At 35.2% G+C, this 23,294-nt stretch overlaps 2 protein-coding genes and 1 non-coding gene across 3 annotated transcripts; 2 read left to right on the plus strand and 1 right to left on the minus strand.

Moving 5' to 3' along the window:
• Positions 1-1,170: 1,170 nt before the first annotated feature.
• LOC145164636 (uncharacterized) lies at positions 1,171-3,699 on the minus strand. The gene is made up of 2 exons (XM_079083346.1): positions 1,855-3,699; positions 1,171-1,698 (listed from the first exon to the last, which is right to left on the minus strand). The coding sequence occupies exons 1-2, from the start codon at positions 3,697-3,699 to the stop codon at positions 1,171-1,173; spliced, it is 2,373 nt and encodes a 790-aa protein (XP_078939472.1).
• Positions 3,065-3,171, plus strand: LOC145168253 (small nucleolar RNA R71). Its single transcript, XR_013741820.1, has one exon. It is a non-coding gene; the product is annotated as a small nucleolar RNA R71 (small nucleolar RNA).
• Positions 3,700-14,688: 10,989 nt separating the features above from the next.
• Positions 14,689-16,130, plus strand: LOC145167244 (nuclear transport factor 2B-like). Its single transcript, XM_079086377.1, has 2 exons — positions 14,689-15,111; positions 15,833-16,130. The coding sequence occupies exons 1-2, from the start codon at positions 14,815-14,817 to the stop codon at positions 15,905-15,907; spliced, it is 372 nt and encodes a 123-aa protein (XP_078942503.1). The 5' UTR covers positions 14,689-14,814; the 3' UTR covers positions 15,908-16,130.
• Positions 16,131-23,294: the final 7,164 nt, after the last annotated feature.

A 23,294-nucleotide genomic window follows, 5' to 3' on the forward strand; every position in this document is an offset into this window, starting at 1 on the left:
CATTGCTGCAAAAATAATCATAAAACATAGCCAACAAAAACATCCCAAAATATTAGAATTAAACAGAACATGAAATGTCAAGTCCCAGGATTCACGTCGCGAATCCTTAAGAATTCACGTCGTGAATTCGTAAACAGAAGTTAGAATCGTTCAAGGCAGAAATCAAATCGGGCCAACAATGTCAATGGGGTTTACTCCTAGGGCGATTTCAAACTCATTACAAACACATGCAGCAAGAAATTCATAGATTTAGGGTATCGATTTTTAAGATTCAAGTGAAATGCAAACCCTAACCCCTAAATCTAGTAAATAAGTCAATAATAAACAATGTAAAGAAGATTAATTTACCTAATTCGGAGGGTTACGTAAGCAAAAGATGAATAAATAATGGAATCGGCTGCAATCGCGAAGGGGGGGACCAGAAAACAGCTTCTCACTTCGTGGGAAATAAAGAATGAAGTAGGTCAATGAGTTTTCTATCTTTAATCTGTGGTCCCGTGTGTTCAGGATTCACGTCGTGAATTCTAACGGGTTCACGGCGTGAGTCCGTTTGGGCTGTACAATTGGGCCATTTAATTACATCCAATATGGACTAAACTGAAAAATTGGGCCATTTAATTATATAGGACTGTGACATGGAGTGGGCTGGACTAATACTGTGCTAAGGAATATATTGTCCGTTTAAACCTGGACTCACGTCGTGTATCATAATGATTCATGGCGTGAATACTGTCTGATCATGAAATTAATTATAAACTCCAAATTTGTCTATTAACTAGATTTTTTAATTATAACCACTTAATTTTTAGGAACCCCACACTCAGTGTTATATTATGTATAAAGTGATTTGGATGATATGATCGATTTCCCTAAAACTAAAAATGCAAAAACTAAAAAGAAAACGCAAACCAAACTCGGGTTGCCTCCCGAGAAGTGTTTCTTTTTTATGGAGTCGTGAGTCGGACTCCGTCCCTCCTACGTTGAATCTTCAGATGAGTCCATCACCAGTTGGACCTTTTGCTCCTTGAAACGTCTCTTGTAAGCTTGAACTCGACGAATATACGCCTTTTTAGAATTCTCCTTTTTAGCCTTGACTTCGTCTCTGTCGAGCTTGCGTTTTATCCCTTTAGTCTCTAATTTGTATTCACACTTAAGCTCCATATTATCCTTCTATTCCTTCACCACTGGACTAGTCACCTTTGATGTAACTGCTTCTTCATCACTCGACATTTCATCATTTTCCTTGCTCACCCAAGATGTTGGTGTTTTGTAAGCAAACACCTCGAACACAAGTGGAACAGAAGCTCTTGGCTTAGTGCGCTTGCCTTGCTGAATTGTTTTGATTTCTTCTTCCATTAATTTCTCTAATTCTGCAAGCTCATCATCATCTTCTATATTGAACACTTCACCTTGAACGTTATTTCCTTGGAAACCATCTTGTATTCCAAAAGTCTCCTCTTCATCACCAACCCTCAATGTGAGCTTGGATTCACGAATATCAACAAGAGCTCTAGCAATATTCAGTAGAGGGCGACCAAGAATAATGGGGACATTAGCATCCTCCTTCATATCCATAATGACAAAGTCAACTGGGAAAACAAATTTCCCAATTTTAACCAGGATGTCCTCTACAATCCCTCTTGGGTGAGTCACTGAACGATTTGCCATGTGGATGGTCATCTTTGTTGCCTTCATTTTCTGAATATTTAACTTTTGGTAGAATGAAAAAGGCATCAAATTTATGCTAGCCCCAGAATCGGCTAAAGCATAAGTCTTCAAATTATTTCCAAACTCACATGGGAGAGTGAGGCGTCTAGGATCTCCCATCTTCTTAGGTATCTCTCCTAATACAACCCTTGAACTTTGCTCACTAAGAATCACTTTAGAATTCTTCTTCAATTCATGTCGAGTGTCTATTAGATCTTGTAGGAACTTCGCGTATTCTGGAATCTTTGAAAGTGAAATAATAAAAGGAGTATTAATAGGAATACCCTTTATTTGTTGAATAAACTCCAGATGTTCCCTTTCCAGTGGACTAAGATGTGCTCGAGACGGGAATGGCAAAGGCGGTTTATAAGCTGGAACAGATAAGGAATTTTTCTGTTCAGACCGGGCCCACGACGTGAGCATAGCGGGCTCACGACTTGAACAGGGTATTCCAGCAGATTCTTCGTTTTCGAGTTTTGTTTTTTTTGGCTTTGGATCAGATGGCTTTGGGTCCTCTTCTAAGGCTTCTAGGAACTCAGAGATCGCCTCTTCTTTAGTATCAATCACCATGACATGGGATTGAGTCTTCTTTTCAGGATGTTGGGGAAACAGCTTCTCATTCACCAAAGTTGTAAGTTGGCCAAGTTGAGCTTCAAGGTTATTGATGGAGGCTTGCTGATTTCTTAGTGAGTATTGCTGGTCAGTCATCATGGCTTGATGATTTTTCATCAAGGTCTGCTGTTCCATCATCATTGTTCTTTGATCCTTCAATGTTGCATCAGTATCATCATGTCTCTTCTCTGAAGCTTCCATGAAACGAACCAACATAGACTCCAAATCAGCTTTCTTCTCAGCTGGTGGTTGCTCTTTTTGGTAAAAACCCTGGCCCATCTGTCTGAATTTCTCCTCTTTATGTTTCTTGTACTCATCATAAGGCAACCACTCCTTCTTTGGCTTTCTCCAATCATCATCGTATTTATCTCCACTTGAATAGCAAACTTGAGCCCTTTTGTTCCCATACTCATCCAAGTTGCAATCGTTAGTCAAGTGTGGACCATTACATCGTTCACAACCTACTCTAATTGCATGAATTGATTGGTCCATTTGGGTCAATCTCCGGTCCATAGTATTGAGCATCGCCATCATAGCAGCCATCTCATCAGAATGTGCACCCCCACTGCCTTTTGCTCCATCTTGTCTTGGGTTGTGGTACTCACGAGAGTGTCTTGCGAATCCTTCAACTAACTCCTTGACCTCCCTTGGATTTTTCTTTGTCAATGGGCCTTGAGAATCAAGGAGTTGTCTTGTCATTACATTGACCCCATCATAGAAAATAGACATCTCTTGTTGAACATTGAGATCATGTTGAGGACAATTCCTCAACAACCCCTTGTAGCGCTCCCAAGCTTCGTATAGTGACTCCCCCGGCTGTTGCTCAAAGTTGGCTATTGCCTTCTTGAGTTTAGCTATCTTGGAAGGTGGGCAAAACTGATCTAAAAATTTCTCACGCATTTGAGCCCAAGTAGTGATTTTTCCCAAAGGAAGTGCTTTCAACCAGTCCTTTGCAGCTCCCTTAAAAGTAACGGGAAGCATCCTTAATAAGACGGTGTCGCTATTCACATTCGGAACATTAAAATAATCTGCAATGTCATTAACTTCATCTAGGTGCTTAAAAGCATCCTCATGATCTTTTCCATAGAATGGAATATCCTTCAGTGCAGTCAAGATATGTCCCTTCAGCTCGAATGTGGCAGTGGCAGGAATCGCGGGTTGTACTAAACCGGGACCAACATCGTCTCGAATTCGCTTCTTATAAGCTCCCATGGACATTTCTTCAATGTTTGCCATCTCGTCTCCTTGCTCGTCTTCGGGTTCACTTGTAAATAGTCCAAACTCGGTCTCAGATTCGTATTCGGATTCGTTTGGGATCGGTATTTGATCGATGCTCTCAACTTTGCTCTTGTCCTTTAAAGATGAACTTGACTCTCCCATTTTCTTCCCCGACTTCTTTGAGAACACTGACTTGAGTTCTTGTAAGGGTGTCTTCTTTGGTGTTTGATCTTCTTTCACGTTCTTATCTTTATTTTTGTGAAGGGCAGACTCTGGATCTTCAAGAGGTGGTACCAAAGGTGTGTTAGAGCCTCTGGTCATGAACTCCTACAAAATAAACAAAATAAAAACGTAAAACTGAACAAAAACTAAATAAAAATTGCTTACTGACTGTCCACCACGACGTGGTAAAGGCTACCACCTCGTGTTGTCGCAGAAAAACAAGCAGAAAAGAAAAACGAAAATAAAAACAAGAAAATACTCAACTCACGTCGTGAGTCAAGTACTGTAAAAAAAACTAAGCTGGAAAAGTAACTTTTTGCAGGTTTTACCCCACAAAAAGGATCGATTAATCTAAAGCAAATAAATAAACTATCAAATAAGCCGCTCCCCGGCAACGGCGCCAAAAACTTGATGTGCACAAAAGTACCCACTAATTTTATAATTTATAACCTAACTAACTTAACCAACTAAAATGCACCTAGGCAGTATACCTAGTCGAATTATAGAATAGTTGGGTAAGTTGAGTGTCGATCACAGGGAATGGTGTTGACTAATTAATTTACTTACTACCAAATTAACCTAATTATTAACAGCTTAAAAGGGTTTTATCTGATTTTACAAGATCAGACGAACTTTACTCAAATTCAATCAATTACTAAAAACACTCCTGTTTAGTTCGAATCCACTTCTTCCTTATGGTTTGTTAACAATTGTGGATTATCAAGTTGGTCACCAAATATTATATTATTAGCAATTTAAGTCCAAATTTACTAATATTTGACTAATTCATGTAAAACTATGCATGGTCACACATAATCAAACACAGAACCAGTTATAGATTATGGGTATGGTATGTAAGATTTATTATGCAAACACAATTATGGTCATAATTTATGTTCTCTAGCACAGCTAAATTTATTCACTTTAATTACAATCTAAGATTTTGGTCGATCCTAGCTCTAGTAATTTAGTGTTCACTAAATCACTAGGTTAACAAGTTCATGCTGTTTAATGATCACTAACTACACAGAACATGAATTCAAGCAACTAAAGAAACAATATTAACATGCTAGGTAGTCACAAATCGAACACAAGAAAATTACCAACTAACAATCCATGATAAATTAAGCTAAGCCATATATAGAACCTTCATCTAGCTAAACAAGAGTTGCTAGATTCAGCTACTCATAGTAGCAAAGAAACAAACACAAATCAAAGTATAAGACATGTTCAAGTATCAACAATTAAACTAATTATGAACCTCTACTCTTTTGGTGTTGAAAACCTTTTTTCCAAGACTTTTCTTCTGCTAAAATTCGTCTTCTGAAACCCTTTTCTCCAGCCAAAAGCCCTTTAAGTTGTAATTAGCAAGAGAATTTATAATATCTGATTTTTCCGAGTTCACGTCGTGAACCATAAGGATTCACGTCGTGAATGCGAGTTTTACGTATTCGACAATGACTCTTTCACCCGGATGCATATCTTCTGGAACACTCTGCTCACGTCGTGAATCATGAACTATTCACGTCGTGAGTACGTTTTTTGCTGAGTTTTTCATCCTTCTTCCCTTCAAGCCTCCAAAGTTCCAAGTATTGTCAGTTCTAGTCCCTTTCTTCGAAAATGCTTTACTTTGGCTGCAAATAACAATTTATCCTTATAAGTACCATTATTCTATGCAAATAACCAAAATATTAATAAAAATGTAAATAAATATTTCCTAAAATATATATAAATATGGCAATATCATGTAGTCTCGAGTCATGAAGTTCATTGTGAATGTCTCGAGTGATTTACCAGGTGGGGATACACCTGAGCTGATAAGGGAAGGATGCAAATGTGAAAATTCTTGGATTTCTCATCTTTGCTCGTAGGAGCAGTGGTTGGAAATGGTATGTGAGGGAGTCAAGGGTTTATTTAAGGCTTTTGGTACATCTTATGGACTTGGAATTGTTGGAGATTCGCGATTGATGTGTTTGAGTTCTTTTCCACGTGTTTGGTAGTGATCATACTCAGAGGACAAGGGTGGATTCAACGAATGGATGAATGTCAGTCCTGGAATATGAGTTCTGAAATTTAGATCTAATGGGTTCCCGGACTCGGGAAGTACATTGATAGAGTTGATTCGGTGTTTGTGGCCTTGAGACTCCCTGACTTTGTGGATCTCTCCAAACATTCGGTTTTAGACTAGAAGTTGTGGATTATGTTTACGTTGTCTGTGCCTCTCTGCAGTGGTTACCTAGCTGAGGCTCATGTGTGGAGCAGCCTTGTTTTTGGGTGAAGGGTTCAACAGCAGAGAATGGTTGTGAGTCCTGATTCCCCAGTGGAATCAGTAAGGTAAGTCAAGGTCGGAAGGGTTCCATATGGTTCGGATTGGGAGAGATATCGTACGATCTGCATTCCGAGATGGTTTTGTTGCATAAGAGTCAGTTGAGGTGTTGGATTTCCGGATTTTCGGAAGGTTGTGATGGCTTCGCCAGTGATTAAAGTTAGCAAGTCAAGGATAGTATGGGTAGTCAGCCGCCTGAATAAGCCAACTTTTAGTTCGGATCATGTTTTGGGGAGGATCGTTTGAGTGACCCGAGGTAGAGATATGGAAGCACTACCCTGGGTTAGTTACTGCAGCAGACTTCAAGGACGAAGTCTAAGTCAAGTGGGGGAGGATTGTAATATCATGGTTTCCAGGCATTTACTCTTTTAACCTTGTTGTGTTAATTTTTGGCATTTTGGTCCAAACGCTAGGCGTTTGGCATAGGACGCTAGGTGTTCAAACACTATGTGTTCTATGATGGACGCCAGGTGTTTGCACACAGATACCAAACCTTAATTTTTAAAGTTTTCATCCTATTTAAAGAACATTATGGCCTCAAAACCCTTCACCACTCCAGCCTCCATCCTTATTTCGAAAACCCTAAGTGTGTATGAGATTTTGAAGCCTTGGTTCATGGTATCATTTAGTGTTCTTGATAAGAGAAGGAAGATCTTTGGAGTATTGTGGTTTCTTGCTAGCTTGCGGATCTGGACTCTTGACATATTGGAGCATCATTTTGAGGTATAAAGTTCAGATCTTGATGTGTCAGTAGTTAGATCTTGATTTAGGGCTAGTTTATGTTCTTTTTAGTCCCAAAGACTTGATCTTTGTGAGTTTGGAATACTCCAGAGGTTTAGACTGTCCTTTCAAGCATAATCGTAAGTCTATAATAAAAAAAATACAATCGTGGGTCTTCATAATCTCCAATGCAAGAGTTTTGGAGCCTTAAAGTTGATTTTGAGTTAGGATCTTGGTGTTGGGCTCATTGTAGCCATGCATGACCATAAAGTTTGCAACTTTATGGCTTTAGACGTTCCATTATGATTGGATATGAAGTTTAGACATGAGATCTTAAGCCATTAAGATATTGGTTTGGAAGTTGGTAATTAGCGAGCAAACGCCATGCGTTTGCATGGGAACGCCCGACGTTCGGATGCCAGGCGCCATAAGGTGGAACGCCAGGCGTTCTCAGCAGAAGCCCAATAGGTCAAATTTGGGCCTTGGGCCATTAGGGGTTTTGGGCTTAGTGTAGTTGGGCTTGTATATTAAGGGCAAAATGGTCTTTTTCCCTCATCATGATGATAAATGGACTAGACCATGTAGGTTCCCATATTATCGATTGGATCGGTGCAGAAGATATTACCAAGAAGATAATCGTGTATGAACATGATGAACAAGATATGTGAGTAAAACTGTAGTAGATAGATAGAGAGATATAAAATATTACAAGAACACTCATAGGTTGGGAAAGATAACTCTCCCATGGTGGGAGAGATCCTACCACACTCTCTCTACCATACAAAGTCTACATAGTGAACACTTACTTAACAAATGACCATCACCTCCACTTTATATACTAGTGGAGGGAATATGCTTTCATACAAGGGAATATTCTAACCTAATAAACACTCAACATTGTAGAGCATTTCCATGCTCCAACAATCTCCCCCTAAATGCTCGGAAACGGTGAGGGTAAAGCAGTGATAAAAGGCAGAACATCCGACAGGCAAGTCCGGTAGGTCTGGTGCTGAAGCGTCTCGGAAAAGTTGAAGCAGTCGTGATCTCGGAATATGGCAATAGAATCTATAGCATCAAAGAACAAACAGAGAAACCCCAATCTCTAAATAAAAGTATGAAATCCCAATCTTCGAATGTGATCAGTCCCCAAAAACTAATAATGTTCACAGTCTCCCCCTCGATTGTAGAATCGAAGAGCACAATGTCGAATCACACAACGTCTTCAATATTCCAAAATCGAATGATAATGCACCAAATAATTTCTGAAGAATAACATGTTGAAAATGTGAAGCACCCAAAAATAAAGTCCGAATGATAAATAATGTGAATCTGAAGACATGGTCTAGCAATGCCAAAACTTTGATCGGAAGATCAAAAATAAGTGCCACGCCGCATCGCTAAAATAATCATCGTCTTCAAAATATCGCAAATCCAAACGAGCAATCATAATATCTGAACCGGATGCAAACACAAATGAGACATCCCAAAGTGTAGAGTCTGAAGATAAATAATCATAGTCCGAAGAACATCCGGTAATACCAAAAATTCGATCTGTAAAGATCAAAAATCAGTGTCACATCACACTACTAAATGAATCTTCGTCTTCAAATTTCTCTAACGTCAAAACTCCAATAATAAACCAGAATGGATGCTCATGATTCTCCCCCTATTTTTGATCGACCATGCAATAAGATAAAAAATGATCATGAAAGCGGGCAAGAGAATATGTCGGATATGATGGAGCATCGCACGCTCCCCCTTGATGTGAGCATCTACCCGTAAAAACGAGGATATAATTTTTCGGTCATGGGTAGACATGGTGATGTATCGCCAAACTGAACAAACACTGTAGAATATGTATGATAAACCCACTGCTGAAGAATCATAAATGCTGAACCGAAGTAATGCCGAAAACCGAAATGCAAACTCGAACTCCCAAATAATGGTACGAAACCATATATAAATAGTCCGAAGGGAGTAAAAATGCGAACCTCAGAACTGATCAATCTCTGAAGCACATAAATATGAGGCGGCAAATGCGAGTTGCTCGGTAGAGGTGAGACACAAATAATAATCTCTGAACCAACTGTGTCGTCACTCATAATCAGCAAGAAGAATGAAGCCTTGAACCATGAAGTTAAAATTGGTGTTAAAAAAAATAATTGGTTTTAATAAAAAAATGGTTTTAATAAAAATAATTGGTATAAAATAAAAATAATTGGTTTTAAAAAAAATAATGGGTTTTAAAAAAAATAATGAGTGTTAAATAAAATTAACTGGTTTAAAAAAATAAATTGGTTATAAAAAACTTGAAAATAAATGGGTTTTAAAAAAAATAATATAAAATAAAATGAATGGGTGAGTTTCTGAAGTTAAAAAAGTAAAAAGTGGGTAAGGTGGATCCACAATGAAAGTGGATTTAGATAGGAAAATGGGTTAGGAGTGGAAAATGTTAGGAGTAAAAAAAAAGGTTAGGAGTAGAAATTCTGGAGTGAAAAAAAATAGGGTCAAGAATGAAAAAGGGTAAAGATCCGAAATTTTATTTATTATTATTATTATTATTATTATTATTATTATTTTTCGGAAATTGTGAGTCCGGAGTGAAAGGGTGAATCCGGAATTTTTGAGTTCGGAAATTTTGAATCCGGAATGGTTGATTTCGTAATTAAAACGGAAGATGGGACAAAAGGTTAGAAGGGGTTGGCTCCGGAATGGATTTGCTATTGGAATGTGGATTCACAATATGGGTCCATATGGATTCAAAATGAAAAAGGTTCGGTTCCGGAATTAAAAAAGTTCTGAGTTCCGAAGCCAAAAAGTAGTTCCGGAAGGTGGGATATTTGTCTGGTCTCGGAATCAAAAGCAAGTGCGACAAAAAGGGATGAGACAAAAAAGTAAGCAAATGGCGGTGATAGGTATAATTAATAAGGAGAGAGAGAAAAAGCTGGACTGACAAAAGCTGGAATGGTGGACAGGTGTTGAAAGGTGGCAGATGGCATGCATGTGTTGGACATTGAACAAAGAGTAGATGAACCGGTGCTGTGAGCTGTGAATTAAATGCAGGTAGGACCGGAACTTTGTAATCTGTCAACCAATCCATGAATCTCGTGGACTACACTCGTTGACGTGTCGTTGCATGATTGTTGTGTGTAAGGCACGCGTGATTTGTAGAAGTGGTGCACTCGGTTCTCTGCAGTCTCCAAAAGTAAATAACTTTTAACGTATCTTGTTTGTCTTTGGATTATCCATTTTTACTGTGCACATAAATCAAAACAACCTTGAATCGGTCCGGTCCAAACCATACACCCGACATTTTCCAATATTCTTCTCGAAGATAAATCATGCAACTCACGTTTGTACCATAGCACATATTACTTGTACTCTCAGAGTTTTTATACCCAACAACACTAAAAGCCATTTCATCTTGGAAAAACAACTCCATAACACCTTTTCATCTCGGAAAATACATGCATCTAAGCATTGTAACATAGCTCAAATAACTTGTATATTCCGAAATAAGTATCCCAACAATTCTAAAAAATAATGTATTCCGAATCCATGACCGGTTGTTCAATCTCTTACCCCAAAATCATATTTTCGTCTTATTCTAAACACCTTTTTGCATGAGATAAAAAGATCAAACACCACCTTTTTAACATGAGACTTCATCTTCTTCAGCAAACATATTTTTCTTTTCATAAACTCAAATTCAACAGCAGCAAAAGTGTAATGAACCGTAGCAACAAATTTTTTATTTTTCTAGCAACATCACCAATAAAACAGTAAATAACTCACAGAAATTTTTTCAGTTGCGAAGGCTGAGAAAATCTTCATAAATGACCAAAATCTTCAAGATAATAAACCAATCGGGATCGTTCCCTTGAAATAATTGTGAGATCTCCAAGGTCTCGCTTTGATACCACTTGTAGGTTCCCATTTTGTCAATTGGATCGGTGCGGAAGATATTACCAAGAAGATAATCGTGTATGAACATGATGGACAATATATGTGAGTAAAACTATAGTAGATAAATAGAGAGATATAAAATATTACAAGAACACTTATGGGTTGGGAGAGATAACTCTCCCATGGTGGGAGAGATCCCACCACACTCTCTCTAATCTACAAAGTCTACATAGTGCACTCTTACTAAAAAAATAACCATCACCTCCACTTTATATACTAGTGGAGGGAATATGCTTTTCATACAAGGGAATATTCTAACCTAATAAATACTCAATATTGTAGAGCATTTTGGGTTTGGGTTAAACCCAAGTTATTGATTGGGTTTATTTCTGGTTTTAGTTTAGCGTGAGGAGCAGTGTTCGCCGCGGATCGAGTGTTATTTCAGTTATCATCATTAGAGGTGAGTTTTCCTCACTGTACTTATGGGTCGAAGGCACCAAGGCCGGGCCAATGGATTGATATCCTGGTTACCGCATGTTACTATGTTGTAGTGATTTGTTAGATTTGTATCCTGGTATATAAGATGTTGCTATGCTATAATGATTTGTTAGATCTGTATCCTGGTATATAGGATGTTGCTATAATGTAGGGATCTGTCAGATCTGCTTGCTGTCTGCTGAGTGGTTATATGTTATCTGATATGTATATGTCGACATATTATGTGTGGTTAAGTTGAGGCGGACCAGTGGAGACTGAAGGCCAAAAGACCCAGGGCAGCCCGGATAGACTGAATACATGTGAGGCGGACCAGTCAGGCCGAAGGCCCGGAGAATGGTCCAGATAGGGTGAAGGTCCGGTGAGGCAGTCCAGTCATGTTGAAGGTTCTGTGAGCGGTCTAGATAGTCTGTAGGCCGGGCGGCGTTCTATACAGGCTGAAGGCTCTGTATGCAGGCTATTGTACATTATCTGTTTGTGTGGTTGTACTTTGGGGGAACTCAATATGCTTCGTTCTTACAATTTTAGTTTATGGTTTCAGGTGCTTCAGATGATTGTGGCAAGGTGAAGGCATAACCGTACACATCCTTGATTTTACGACTGATTGGATCTTGAGAGACTCTGATTTTAAATAATGTTTTAGAAACAATGGTTTTGTAAACACTTCTTTTAGTAAATGGGTTGTTTTGAAAAGTTTAAATTTGTTGTAAATTTTACGATATTACATACGGTAAGCTTTTCAATCATGTCTTGCGAAGGTTCAAAACCTCAACTTGGAGTTGCATGACTTCGTAGCCCGACTCCACAATTTGTAGTAAGCTTTTTAGCCTCGTATTGTCAAGGCTTGTAAGGTTCATATGATCGACACGTCAGACTAGGGTACTTGATGAACCTCTACTATAAACCTCTCCCCACCAAGATGGTTCTCTCTCTCAGCCAAGAGAAACCATCTCCATCCTCACATACATATCTAACTTGATCGTCAGAGGCTGCTCTTGGGGCATAATCCATGGGGCGGTTCTAACAATTTTGTTACTTGATGGTAGCATAAATCAATTCTTAAACTCGCTAATGGAACCACTCTCTGATCTACGATCTAGATCAGACATTAAGACCCGCTGACCGTATTTCGAGTTCGCATCATAGTGAATAGTTAAAAAACTAGAAAAAAAATTACATAATCTCTCCCCGTGCTTTACAAAAGGTCACATGTTGAGTCCTTTACCTTTTTCTCTTGATGAGGATGCTCCTTATGTTTTCATTTTATTATGTGGCCGATCCCTAACTCATGTGAAAAGACTTTTATACCTTTTTCATATTAGTTAAGAAATTTTCACTAATTTAATTAAACAAAACAAAGAAAATAAATTAATCCCCACCCCACCTATAACCACTTCCATTCATTTCTAGATTGCCTCCCGTCACGCCTTCCACTCATCTTCATCAACCTTTCTTCATCTCCTTCGAAGTTGAACCAGACATACCGCTCACTTTCCTATTTCCTTTCGCTACATCGTTACTTCTAATAAACAAGATTCCCTCTACCATAAAAGATGACATATTAAGGGTTTCATCTCTATTTCCCTCACATAGGGATTTATCTTCGCCGTTGTAATCACCCAACCTTCAAAAATTATAGAAAACTAAATCTTTCACTGAAATCGAAAATTAATCCTAGGAAACCGATTTTGAGCACTTATGCCTTCAACATGCGGATTGATGACTCATCGGTTTGATAATTTTTCAACATTAATAGATTTTATAAAATTTATAGTTTTGAGGACTCGTCAATTTTATTAGTTTTGTGCACACATCAATTTTATTAGTTTTAAGCACTCATACATTCAACAAACCTTTACTTTTATCAGTTTTTGAGGACTCATGATCGATGTATTTATGTTTTGGTTTTGATATTTTAAAGTTTTGATTGTAGGTTTTTTATATGTTCTAGTTTTTCTTGTCAGTTGATTTACCAATTTTGTTATCTTTGTAGATTTTTAATTGCATGGTTTTGATATGATCGGATTAACTTGAAAACCAGTCATTTTAGTTACAGGATCTCCCATCCCTCCTCTCATTTTTAGGTTTTGAGGATTCATCTTTTTTCTTCTGGTTATGTAAATCTTTACGATTCATGTCACAAGAGTGCATCATTTTGAATTCTGTACTTCATCTCATTTTGTGGTTTAGTTTAGCTGGAAGGAGTGGCGCCACAGAAACCACACTCCCTTCATTGTCACGTAAGCGTGACACCAACTTTTACCACAAAAGTGTGGTTTTTTGCCACACCCAAGGAGTGGCGCCACACTTTCTTTTAATAATGTAATTTAAATAAAACTTCATTCTTATTAAAAAAAAAACATAAAATTTCATTACTTCAAAATAAAAAGAAAAAAAAACATTACATTGCATTGCATTACTTAAAATTAAAAAAAAATGAAATTAAAAAAATTGTACAAACTAAAAAAAGCCACACATGAAACGATTAAAATAACTTAAAAAAACACAAATAAAATAACTAAAACATACTACATGAAGTCGTCATCCGAGAACTCGTATTCCGAGTCAACCAGGGAATCCAAATTGAGGTTAATGTGTTGAATCCATAAATGTGTTCCACGACGTCTGTGCGAAGATTGTAAAATATTTTAGTGCAACATATCTCTACTATTCTATCCATGTACTCGTCACCACCAATTTCTATTGGTTGTGTCTTGGTGATGATTTCCTGCTCATCATACGCACATATCGTTCTTCATTCGTCTTCAATAATCATATTATGCAATATGATACATGTATACATGATTTCTTGAAGTTTTTCCTCTCCTAAATAAATTGCTTGTTTTTTCAATATGTATTAACGCTTCTTAAGAGTTCCAAAAGCCCGCTTGACATTCTTTTTAGCTCTTTATTAAGCTCTGTTGAAATTTTTTTGTCTAGAACCATGTAGACACGAAAATGATTTAACATACACAACATACTCAAGATCGATCCCATCAACAAAATAATAACAATACTTATATGACGTTCTATGCATTCGAAAAGAAGAATTTGGTGCAGATAAGTTATATATGTTGTTAAATATAAGTGAACGATTAAAACAATATTCATGTGTTAATCGAACCGGAAAAAAAAACATGTTAAATCCAGAGATCTTGAGTGGAGTCAAACCACATACCACTAAGAATTATGAGATGCTCAATTTGACTCTATTTAGGCTGTACCTCAATGAGCAAGAATAATGTGGTGTGATGGTGGGGCCTATCTAATTTTTGGCTTTTGTAATTAAAAAAATATAAAATAAAGTTTTAATATAAAAAATTAAAATGATACTATTCACATAAATTAGATTAAAGAAAAAAGTTTATGACTTTTATAAATCACATTAATCATTTATGTCAAAAAATATTAGAAATAAATTACAAATAAAAATAAAAACTATAAGAATCCATTTCATTATATTGCAACTTTTGGCTGGGCCCAAGCATACCCGGCTCATTGTAGCGTGATTTATCAGCTGGGTTGAGACTTGAGAGAGGGCGAAAGAAAGGGATAGAAACACAAACAGAGTGAAACAGAAAGAGGTGAACGAAGGCGGAGAAACAAAAATGGATCCAGACGCTTTATCGAAAGCATTCGTAGATCATTACTACTCGACGTTCGATAACAATCGCGCTGGATTAGCTAATCTGTATCAAGATACTTCCATGTTGACCTTTGAAGGCCAGAAGATCCAAGGCTCTCAGAACATCGTCGCCAAGCTGACCTCCCTCCCTTTCCAGCAGTGCAAACACAGCATCACCACTGTCGATTGTCAGCCATCTGGACCTGCTGGCGGTATGCTTGTTTTCGTCAGCGGAAATCTCCAACTTGCTGGAGAACAGCACGCTCTGCGATTCAGTCAGGTATTTCTTCAAACACCTTATTCTCGCAACTTAGTTTCAATTGCTTCAATCTGGATCTTAGTTTGTGCTTTTGATTCATATAATATTGAGAATTTAGGGTTTACATTACAATCTTAATTGAACCGTTTCGCGACCTAGATTTTCTGTCGTTGATTGGAGAGCCTCGATTAAATGTTTACAATTACAGATTGGTGATGATTAATACAGTTTCACTTCTATGATGAATGTTGATCTATCAAGTGTTAACACATAGCTAACAATTGTTTATATTTTCTTTCAAAATCTGAAGCACAATTTTCTCTTTATTTGAGTTCAGAAACTCAGTTCCATTATCAATTCTAATAGTTTTAACAACTTTCCCAAACTGATTTCTTACAAGATTGTAAAAAACCAAATTGTTAAAACCCTCTTCTCTAGACTTAGAAAGGTAGATCCACACAAGTAATTTATCAACATATGTTTCAAAAACTTGAAACCTTCATGGCTAGGAACTCTATAATAAGCTCCCTACACATCAATGTGAACTAACTCTTTCTACTCACAAGACTTATGCTCATTGACATGAAAGGGTTCCCTAGTGTTATAGAACTTGAAACTTTCAAATTTCCATTAGGGTGATCAATTTTTAAGTTTAAATCACTTATGTCATGAATAGTTGTACAAAGTGTTTGTTGAAAGTTTTTTGATAGTTGTTGATTGATTAAGTTCTTATTTGATTCAGATGTTTCATTTGATGCCTACTCCACAAGGAAGCTTTTATGTGTACAACGACATATTCCGCTTGAATTATGCATGAGAAAAAGATGTCATATTAAAACCCCAAGTGTGTTTTTTTAGATTTTCAACATCCATTTCTTGTCAAATTTCAAATATACTTTTTTATTATTATTAGAGTATTAAGATGATAATTCAATCATTTTAGTCTCTAGATGTTGCTTATCTTTCTAAACTTGAAGATTATGTTTGTTTTCATATGAAACTTGTTCTTATAATTGTTATCAATTGGGGTCTTGAATTTACTTGAATCATATGAAACTTGTTCTTATAATTCCATTGCATTTAGTGTTCTTCAAGCAAAAACATGAAAAAAATTCAATTCCTTCATGTTTGAAATTTATTAAATCTCATTTTCTTTGCAAAGGCTATCATTGTATTTACAAACGTTTTTATTATATGATTAAAATCACATTGATTTCATATATACGCTTTAAATGGATTTTGCCATTTTTGATTAAATACTATTTTTTGGACATAAGGTACACTAAACCTGATAATTACTATTTTTTTTCCATTAATTGTATTTGGCTCAATTATATATATATATATATATATATATATATATATATATATATATATATATATATATATCCCTAAAGTACCATGTAATTGTGCATTTATTTGCATCAATGAGAGATCAAAAATGTAATGGTGATAATTAAGCTCTAATATCATGATGATTAATGTTTTTCTGTTAATTAATCCTTCATTAATCTAAATATATACACCATTATAATCAATATTTTTGTATTAATCACTCGTTAATGCAAATACATGAACAATTAATTATATATGGTACTTTAGGGTAAATGTGAACAAAATCAGTTGCGGACTAGTCAGCTACTTTTTTTGGGCTGCTTTCGGTTAGAATGGTTTGGTCTGATGGTCTTTGCAGCACCCGAAAAAGAATATCAATCATTAAAATTATACAATATTTCATCAATATAAAATCTTACAAATTGTTTTTTAACATTATCTAAATTGTATACCATAAACATATGATTGAACAGAAATATCCGGTGGGAAATTCCAATAATTGTAGTTATCATAGTTGCATGTGTATTCTTGGTTGGGGATGTATTTACTTGCATAATTTGTCTGGAAAGCAAAAACGTTAATATTTGAAAGAATAGGTATACTCAAAATACCAAACTAAAAACACCCCTTGTACGTGCGAGTAGGAATTAGGTTATTTCATAAAAAATCTTTTTTAAAAGTTTGAAAGTTTAATGCGGAATTATTTCGTCCCAATTACAAAATATGGTTTAAAATTTCACAGTTAATTAGTACGAGGGTTTTTTTAGCATAATATCATAACAAAAGCTTAATTGAACTATACATGTATCACCTTCAAAATGTCCAATAGTGTGTTAAAAATCTGCAAGTACATGTCAAAATGAGTTAGGCTTAAGGAACCTAGTCAGTAATACCATAAAGTAATCATGGAATGGAAGTGGGAATGTCGATTCCCAATCCCTAAGTATAAATATTTTCGAAACTTTTTTTTAAAAGCATTTCTTTATCTCAAATCATTTCCAAAACATTTCAAAGTGGTAGAGGTAAAGATGGAATTAGTCTACTTCATAAAAGTAAATATGCATATCCATTAGGTTCACTTTCCTACATAAGTCCAATGGTCAGTTGTCGATGGCTAATCACCATCCTCTATAGAAGGTTTAAGATAAACACATGACCATTAAAGGTGTTTTGTTGCAAAGCCTATCCTGAAGCCATGAGCTCCCATAAGAATATTGAATCCTTTATAAGCGAATTTCACCATCTACCTATCAAAAGAAAATTTCATTCACCCTCTATTAAGTCATGGGGACTCTCAAACCCATACCACTTGCAATGCACAAGAATGTTTCAAAATTATATTTTTAAATCATATAGCCGTTTGCATTTCCAAACATGTCCAAAATAGATTTCATGTTATGCACATATATATGCTATAAGGCCAGAGAGCAAGTAATACATATAAGTACCAGTAATACTTTTAAACATGTAAAAACATGGTTTAGGGGACATGTACTCTAGGTATGTAATCATCCCGTTTCAATGTTAAGCAAGCAACACACTCCTTCCTCAATTCTAAGTTTCTAAAATACCACCTAGTTGCATATAGCTATGTCCCTTCCACCTCAAGTTTATAAAGGTTATATCGCTACTCCTTTCTACACATGTATATAGTTTAATATTTTCAAAACACATAAAAAGTCTATTAAGTCACTTATTAAGTTCTTGTTTCCAAAACATAACGTATTTGCGTAATTTGGGTCGAAAGTAAAAACATGAATACCGGAAAGAATAGCTATACTCGGACTGAAAGCTAACATTTTAGAAATAATGCTTGGAAACATGAAATACTTATAGGAAAAGTTACTAGAGATTTAAAAAAATTGATTGTTTGGGCCTGTTTAGACCGACTTAAAGATTGAATCGAAATTGACTCAAATTCAGTTTTTCAAAAACCATTTGAAGACTGGTTATAGACAGATTTGGGACCGGTCCTATCTTGTTTGAAGTTTTAAATTTCGGGCCGAACCGAGACTGCATGTCTAAACTGGTTTTCTAAATTGGGCCCAACATGGCCGAATACATAGGATGGCGGCTAATAACATATATTATAGGATTATGCTCTAAGAAAAATCTCCATAAATATTAGATAAATTAATAATTTCAATTAAAATAATAGCTTATCAAGTTCATATAAAGTTTGTATACGTATTTTCTAAGAAACTTAATTTAGATTTATATTTGTCTAGTGTAGTTGCTTTCTTCTTGCATGTTAAGTAAGTTCAATGTTATCTTAACTTTTTGGAAAGCATCAATCACATCCAATATATTTATATAATATATTTATATGTTGTAAAGGTACATGTTCTAAAAAACTTGTGTACGTACACATTTCAAATGAGAAGCCATGGAAGATATTAACTTTGATACATAATCTGATTAAAATGAGAAATGTAATCATAAGCGAAATTAATATAATTTCCTTTGCAATTGAAATTGCTAGACAAAATTTGAATCGTTTTCAACCCTATTCATCTTCATTGTGTATGATTCTATCTCAATCGGACCAACTTATGTTAAGTTTGACCTTGGTTATATAAAGCCCAAAATAGATAAATAATTAAGTGAAATTCATAAAATCAAAACTTAAGCTATTAGGAAACATTATTACATGACTATATTATATAAGTGGCCCCTTAGCTTTACAAAACGTGATATGTTTAATCCTCGATTATTTTCTTGACGAGCTGGTCACTGTGGTTTTGTTTTGTTCTGGTTGGTCCATAATCTACATAGACTATCATTAGGGACGAAGCCCCTGAACGAACGGAGGTCCGGAAGCAGAGCCCCTGGAAGCGGGGTCCAAGGGGCAGAGCCCCTAGATGGGGTCGAGCTGAAATTTGTTTTTCCTGAAAAATAACTCGGTTTTTTACCCTTCTTGTTGAACCCGAATTTATGACAATTTTGTTGGTCGCTAAAATTGTTTAAGACAGTTTTGATAGTTTTCAGACAAAAAACTACTTGGTGGCAGTTTTTGGATATAGATGGTTAATAACCATTTTTTGGTCGGAATTCTAGAACTAACGAAATTATATCTTCTCATTCTTTATTCTTGTTCTCTATCATTTTCTAAGTCTTATCTAATTGAGGATTTGGAAGTATCATCCAAATACTTCAATTTGAAAGTGATAATCACGATTCTCAGAATTCTAAGTGCTATTCTTACCCTAAATTTCTAACATGGCCAACCAGGTCTCGGTTCATGCATGCATGCAATACGGACAAGCCCTAAGTTGGATTTGATGAATTTTAAAGGTTATGTACAATTACTAAAGCCATGAAATTAGTCATCATCCTGGTTTCCTCCATAAGACAAATAGTGGTTGGAAGAATCAAATCTCATAAATGGAATAATTAAATACCAAACCAATTTCGGGCAATCTAATTTTGATCTTAATCTAATTTTGATCTTGGTAAAGATAAATCAATTTTATTATTATTATTATTATTATTATTATTATTATTTTGCAATTAATTTGATCACATTTATCTTCCTCATTACCATTATTCAATAATTTTGGATTCAAACGAAGTGATATGTGGATTACACTCAACAATCGATTTTATGATGATACCCACAAATTAAATTCGAATTAATACATGCTTTGAGTGTTTATCAAAATTAGCCACAAAATAGTATGTGCACATTCGAATTAATACTCGTTGTGTTACTATATAAAGTCAGGCTTGCTCTATCAGACCGACAAGTAAAAACCCATTAATGACAAGTTTAATTTTTGATTTGTCGGTCTCATATGCAATTCTAGTTCTACTTGATTTCGGTGAGCATATGTAACCTTTATGTCATTTCATTTTGTAACATTGTTATAAATGTTCGGGAATATCTATGTCTCTCTTCATTCTACACTCTCACTTTCTTGAAGACCATCGGTGGAGGCACATGTTTAACAATGGTGAAGGGAGAAAAGAAGATGAAAAGTGTGAAGATGACTAAGGATGGCAACACATTTTTACAATGGTGAAGGAAGACAAGAGATAAAAGCGTGACGATGAATTGAGGATGGCGTAGGGTTTTGTAGTAGGTTTAATCAGGTATTTTTAAAATTAAATTAAACTATAAGTAATTAAATGTAATAAAAAGTATAGTTAGGTGTAAAATAGTAATTTTAAATCAAATTTATAACAAAATGAAACTAGACGGACAACCCATGCACATAATTGAAACAACAAGAAAAAAAATGAATGATTGAAGGACAAAGTCATGTCTGAAAAGGGACTAAGGCGGTTAAAGAAGTTCCAACATAGAAAAAACCAAATAAAATCGAGGTAAAGATAACTATGCCCTCGTACCCTTTGAGACTAAAGAACACATAATAAGATATATATATATATATATATATATATATATATATATATATATATATATATACACACACATAGAAAGGGGGGGGGGGGACCTAGAAATCATGGAAACATTTTGGAAGGTAGATGTACAAATTCATGTACTTGATGTTATAAAATAGGTTCTTTGGTATGCAAATTTTCTCAAGGAACTTTACATCAAAGAAAATTCTAAAAGGTAACAAGACAGTAAATATTTATGACAATATTTCTACAATAGTAGAAAAAGAGGATTCCTCTAAAGTGAAAAGATCTCGGTATTTTCATGGTTCCTTGTAAATTGGGAAACCTTAATGTCCCGAGAGCCATGATACACCTCGATGCTTCTATATATGTCATACCATATTATGTTTATTTAAACACTCATACTAGCACCATAAGAACCAAGACGACCATTCAATTACTTGACCGTTTTATAGTACACCCAGAAGGTGTACTAAATGACGTTTTGATTCAATTTAATGAACTAGTATTTCCGATTGATTTCTATGTGCTATGGGGGATGATGATGCCCCCTACTTTAGCTCTACTCCTTTAGGTAGATTATTTCTAAAAATTGTTAAAACAAAATTGATGTTTATAATGGTACACTTTATATGGAGTTTGACGGGGAAATCATTAATTTAAATATTTTGATTCCACGTGTTACCCGACCGATGTTTCATCTTTTGAATTTTCTAGATGTTCTTGAGCCTTTAACCAAGGAATGCTTTAAATTGTATAACCTCGATTTGCTAGCTATAATGTCAACACTAATTTGGATGAAGAAACAATGAATAAAGTTACTAAAAACTTCAAAATGGATGATAAGATTTTGAAGATCATCGTGTGCTTAGTTCAAAAGAATAAAGCTAGGCATTATATCCTAAAAAGAAAATTACTAATTTCAAAGAAATGATTATCTTTCCATTATGCAAGCACAAGAAGTTAGAGTTGAAAAAAAATTCCCCGATCACTTAAAGTACACTTATTTAGGTCAAAAAGAAACATTAGAATTCATCATTTCAACCAAGCTGACAATAACATAAGAAGATGACGAATAGTCATAACCCTACAACATTATAAATAAGCGATCATATGGACCATTTCATACATAAAATGGTTGATTCCAACATTATGCATACATAGAACCATCATGGAGGAGGACTCCAAACCAAATCGTGAAGCCCAAAGAAGATTAATCCTTCCTATGATGGAGGTGGTGAAGAAAAAGATTTTGAAGTTATTAAATGCATAAGTGATATACGTGAAAGATCTTTATGCCAAAGATTCGTTATAGAATGATATTTGCTAATGACATATGATCCTATAAGGTCACAACTTATAACAAGTTACTACTAATTGATTATTTATTAAAGTAATTTGATTATTAATAAATATAATCAACACTTGTATTTAAATGGAAAATTATTATTTTATGAAAATAATATTTTACCAACATGTTTGGAATTGTTGTTTTTTGGAAATAATAATAAAAGCGAACAAAAACTAATTATATTAATATGATATGAATGTATAAGTCATGTATAATTAAACATACACTTTGAGTAATCATCTACTTATATATGTAACTATCTAGTTAGGGTAATAATTTATTTAAAGACAATCTAGTTTTGACTTTGCTAGTCAAAACCGTGGGGTTCATAAGCCTATGCTTAGATTGTGTGTTGGTTTTTGTTCTTACAAGTCGTGCTTGTTAGAAGAGATTATGCCTTCTTTAAATGAATGGCTTTGACTTAGTACATATTTGTATGCATATAAAGAGAGATTAGCTAGTTGTTTTGGTTGCTCTTTTTCTCTTTATGGTTGAGAGCATGTAGTGCTCCTCCTTTCTCAATCTATTACATTGTATAGTGTAGTTTTGGGTGATTAAGTTTCTTCTCCTTTTAAGGTTTATTTGGTATAAACTTTTAAGGCTTTAGAACAACTTATATACATGTGAAGACTAGAATGTTTTAGTGGTTTACTATTGCTTAGTGGATACTTCTAGAGAGCTTCTACTTTAGAGCTTTCGCTACACTTCATCAACTTCCAATCTCCCATAATAATCAGAGTCTTCAAAGGTTGTAATACTTTTCCTTCTATAGTTGATTTAATCTTTCCATGCTTTGCAAAATGATCCTTAGTAGGTTAAAATGGTTTTAGGTTTATTCAAATCTTAAAATGCTTATGTTGTTAATCTTGTAGTTTTGACTATATAATTAGACTATTTTTGAATAAAACCCAACAATACGTGATTTCCGATAGAAAGTGGGTAAGTATCATTCAAGTGACACCAAAGATAATTTTTATAATCATGTCATAGAACAAGCTAGGTTAGTTGGTCCCTACCTATTTTGTAAAACAGGTAGAGAGTTTTTATTGATTGCATGAGGCTCAACGCCTCAACCTAAAAGACCATTTCCTACTTCCTTTCATTGATCAAATATTGGAACTGTTGGTGGTTAAGTTCCATTATTTTTTCGAAG

Source organism: Lactuca virosa, chromosome 3, assembly GCF_052849685.1.
Source record: "Lactuca virosa cultivar CGN04683 chromosome 3, Lactuca_virosa_CGN04683_v6, whole genome shotgun sequence".
Taxonomy (NCBI): domain Eukaryota; kingdom Viridiplantae; phylum Streptophyta; class Magnoliopsida; order Asterales; family Asteraceae; genus Lactuca; species Lactuca virosa.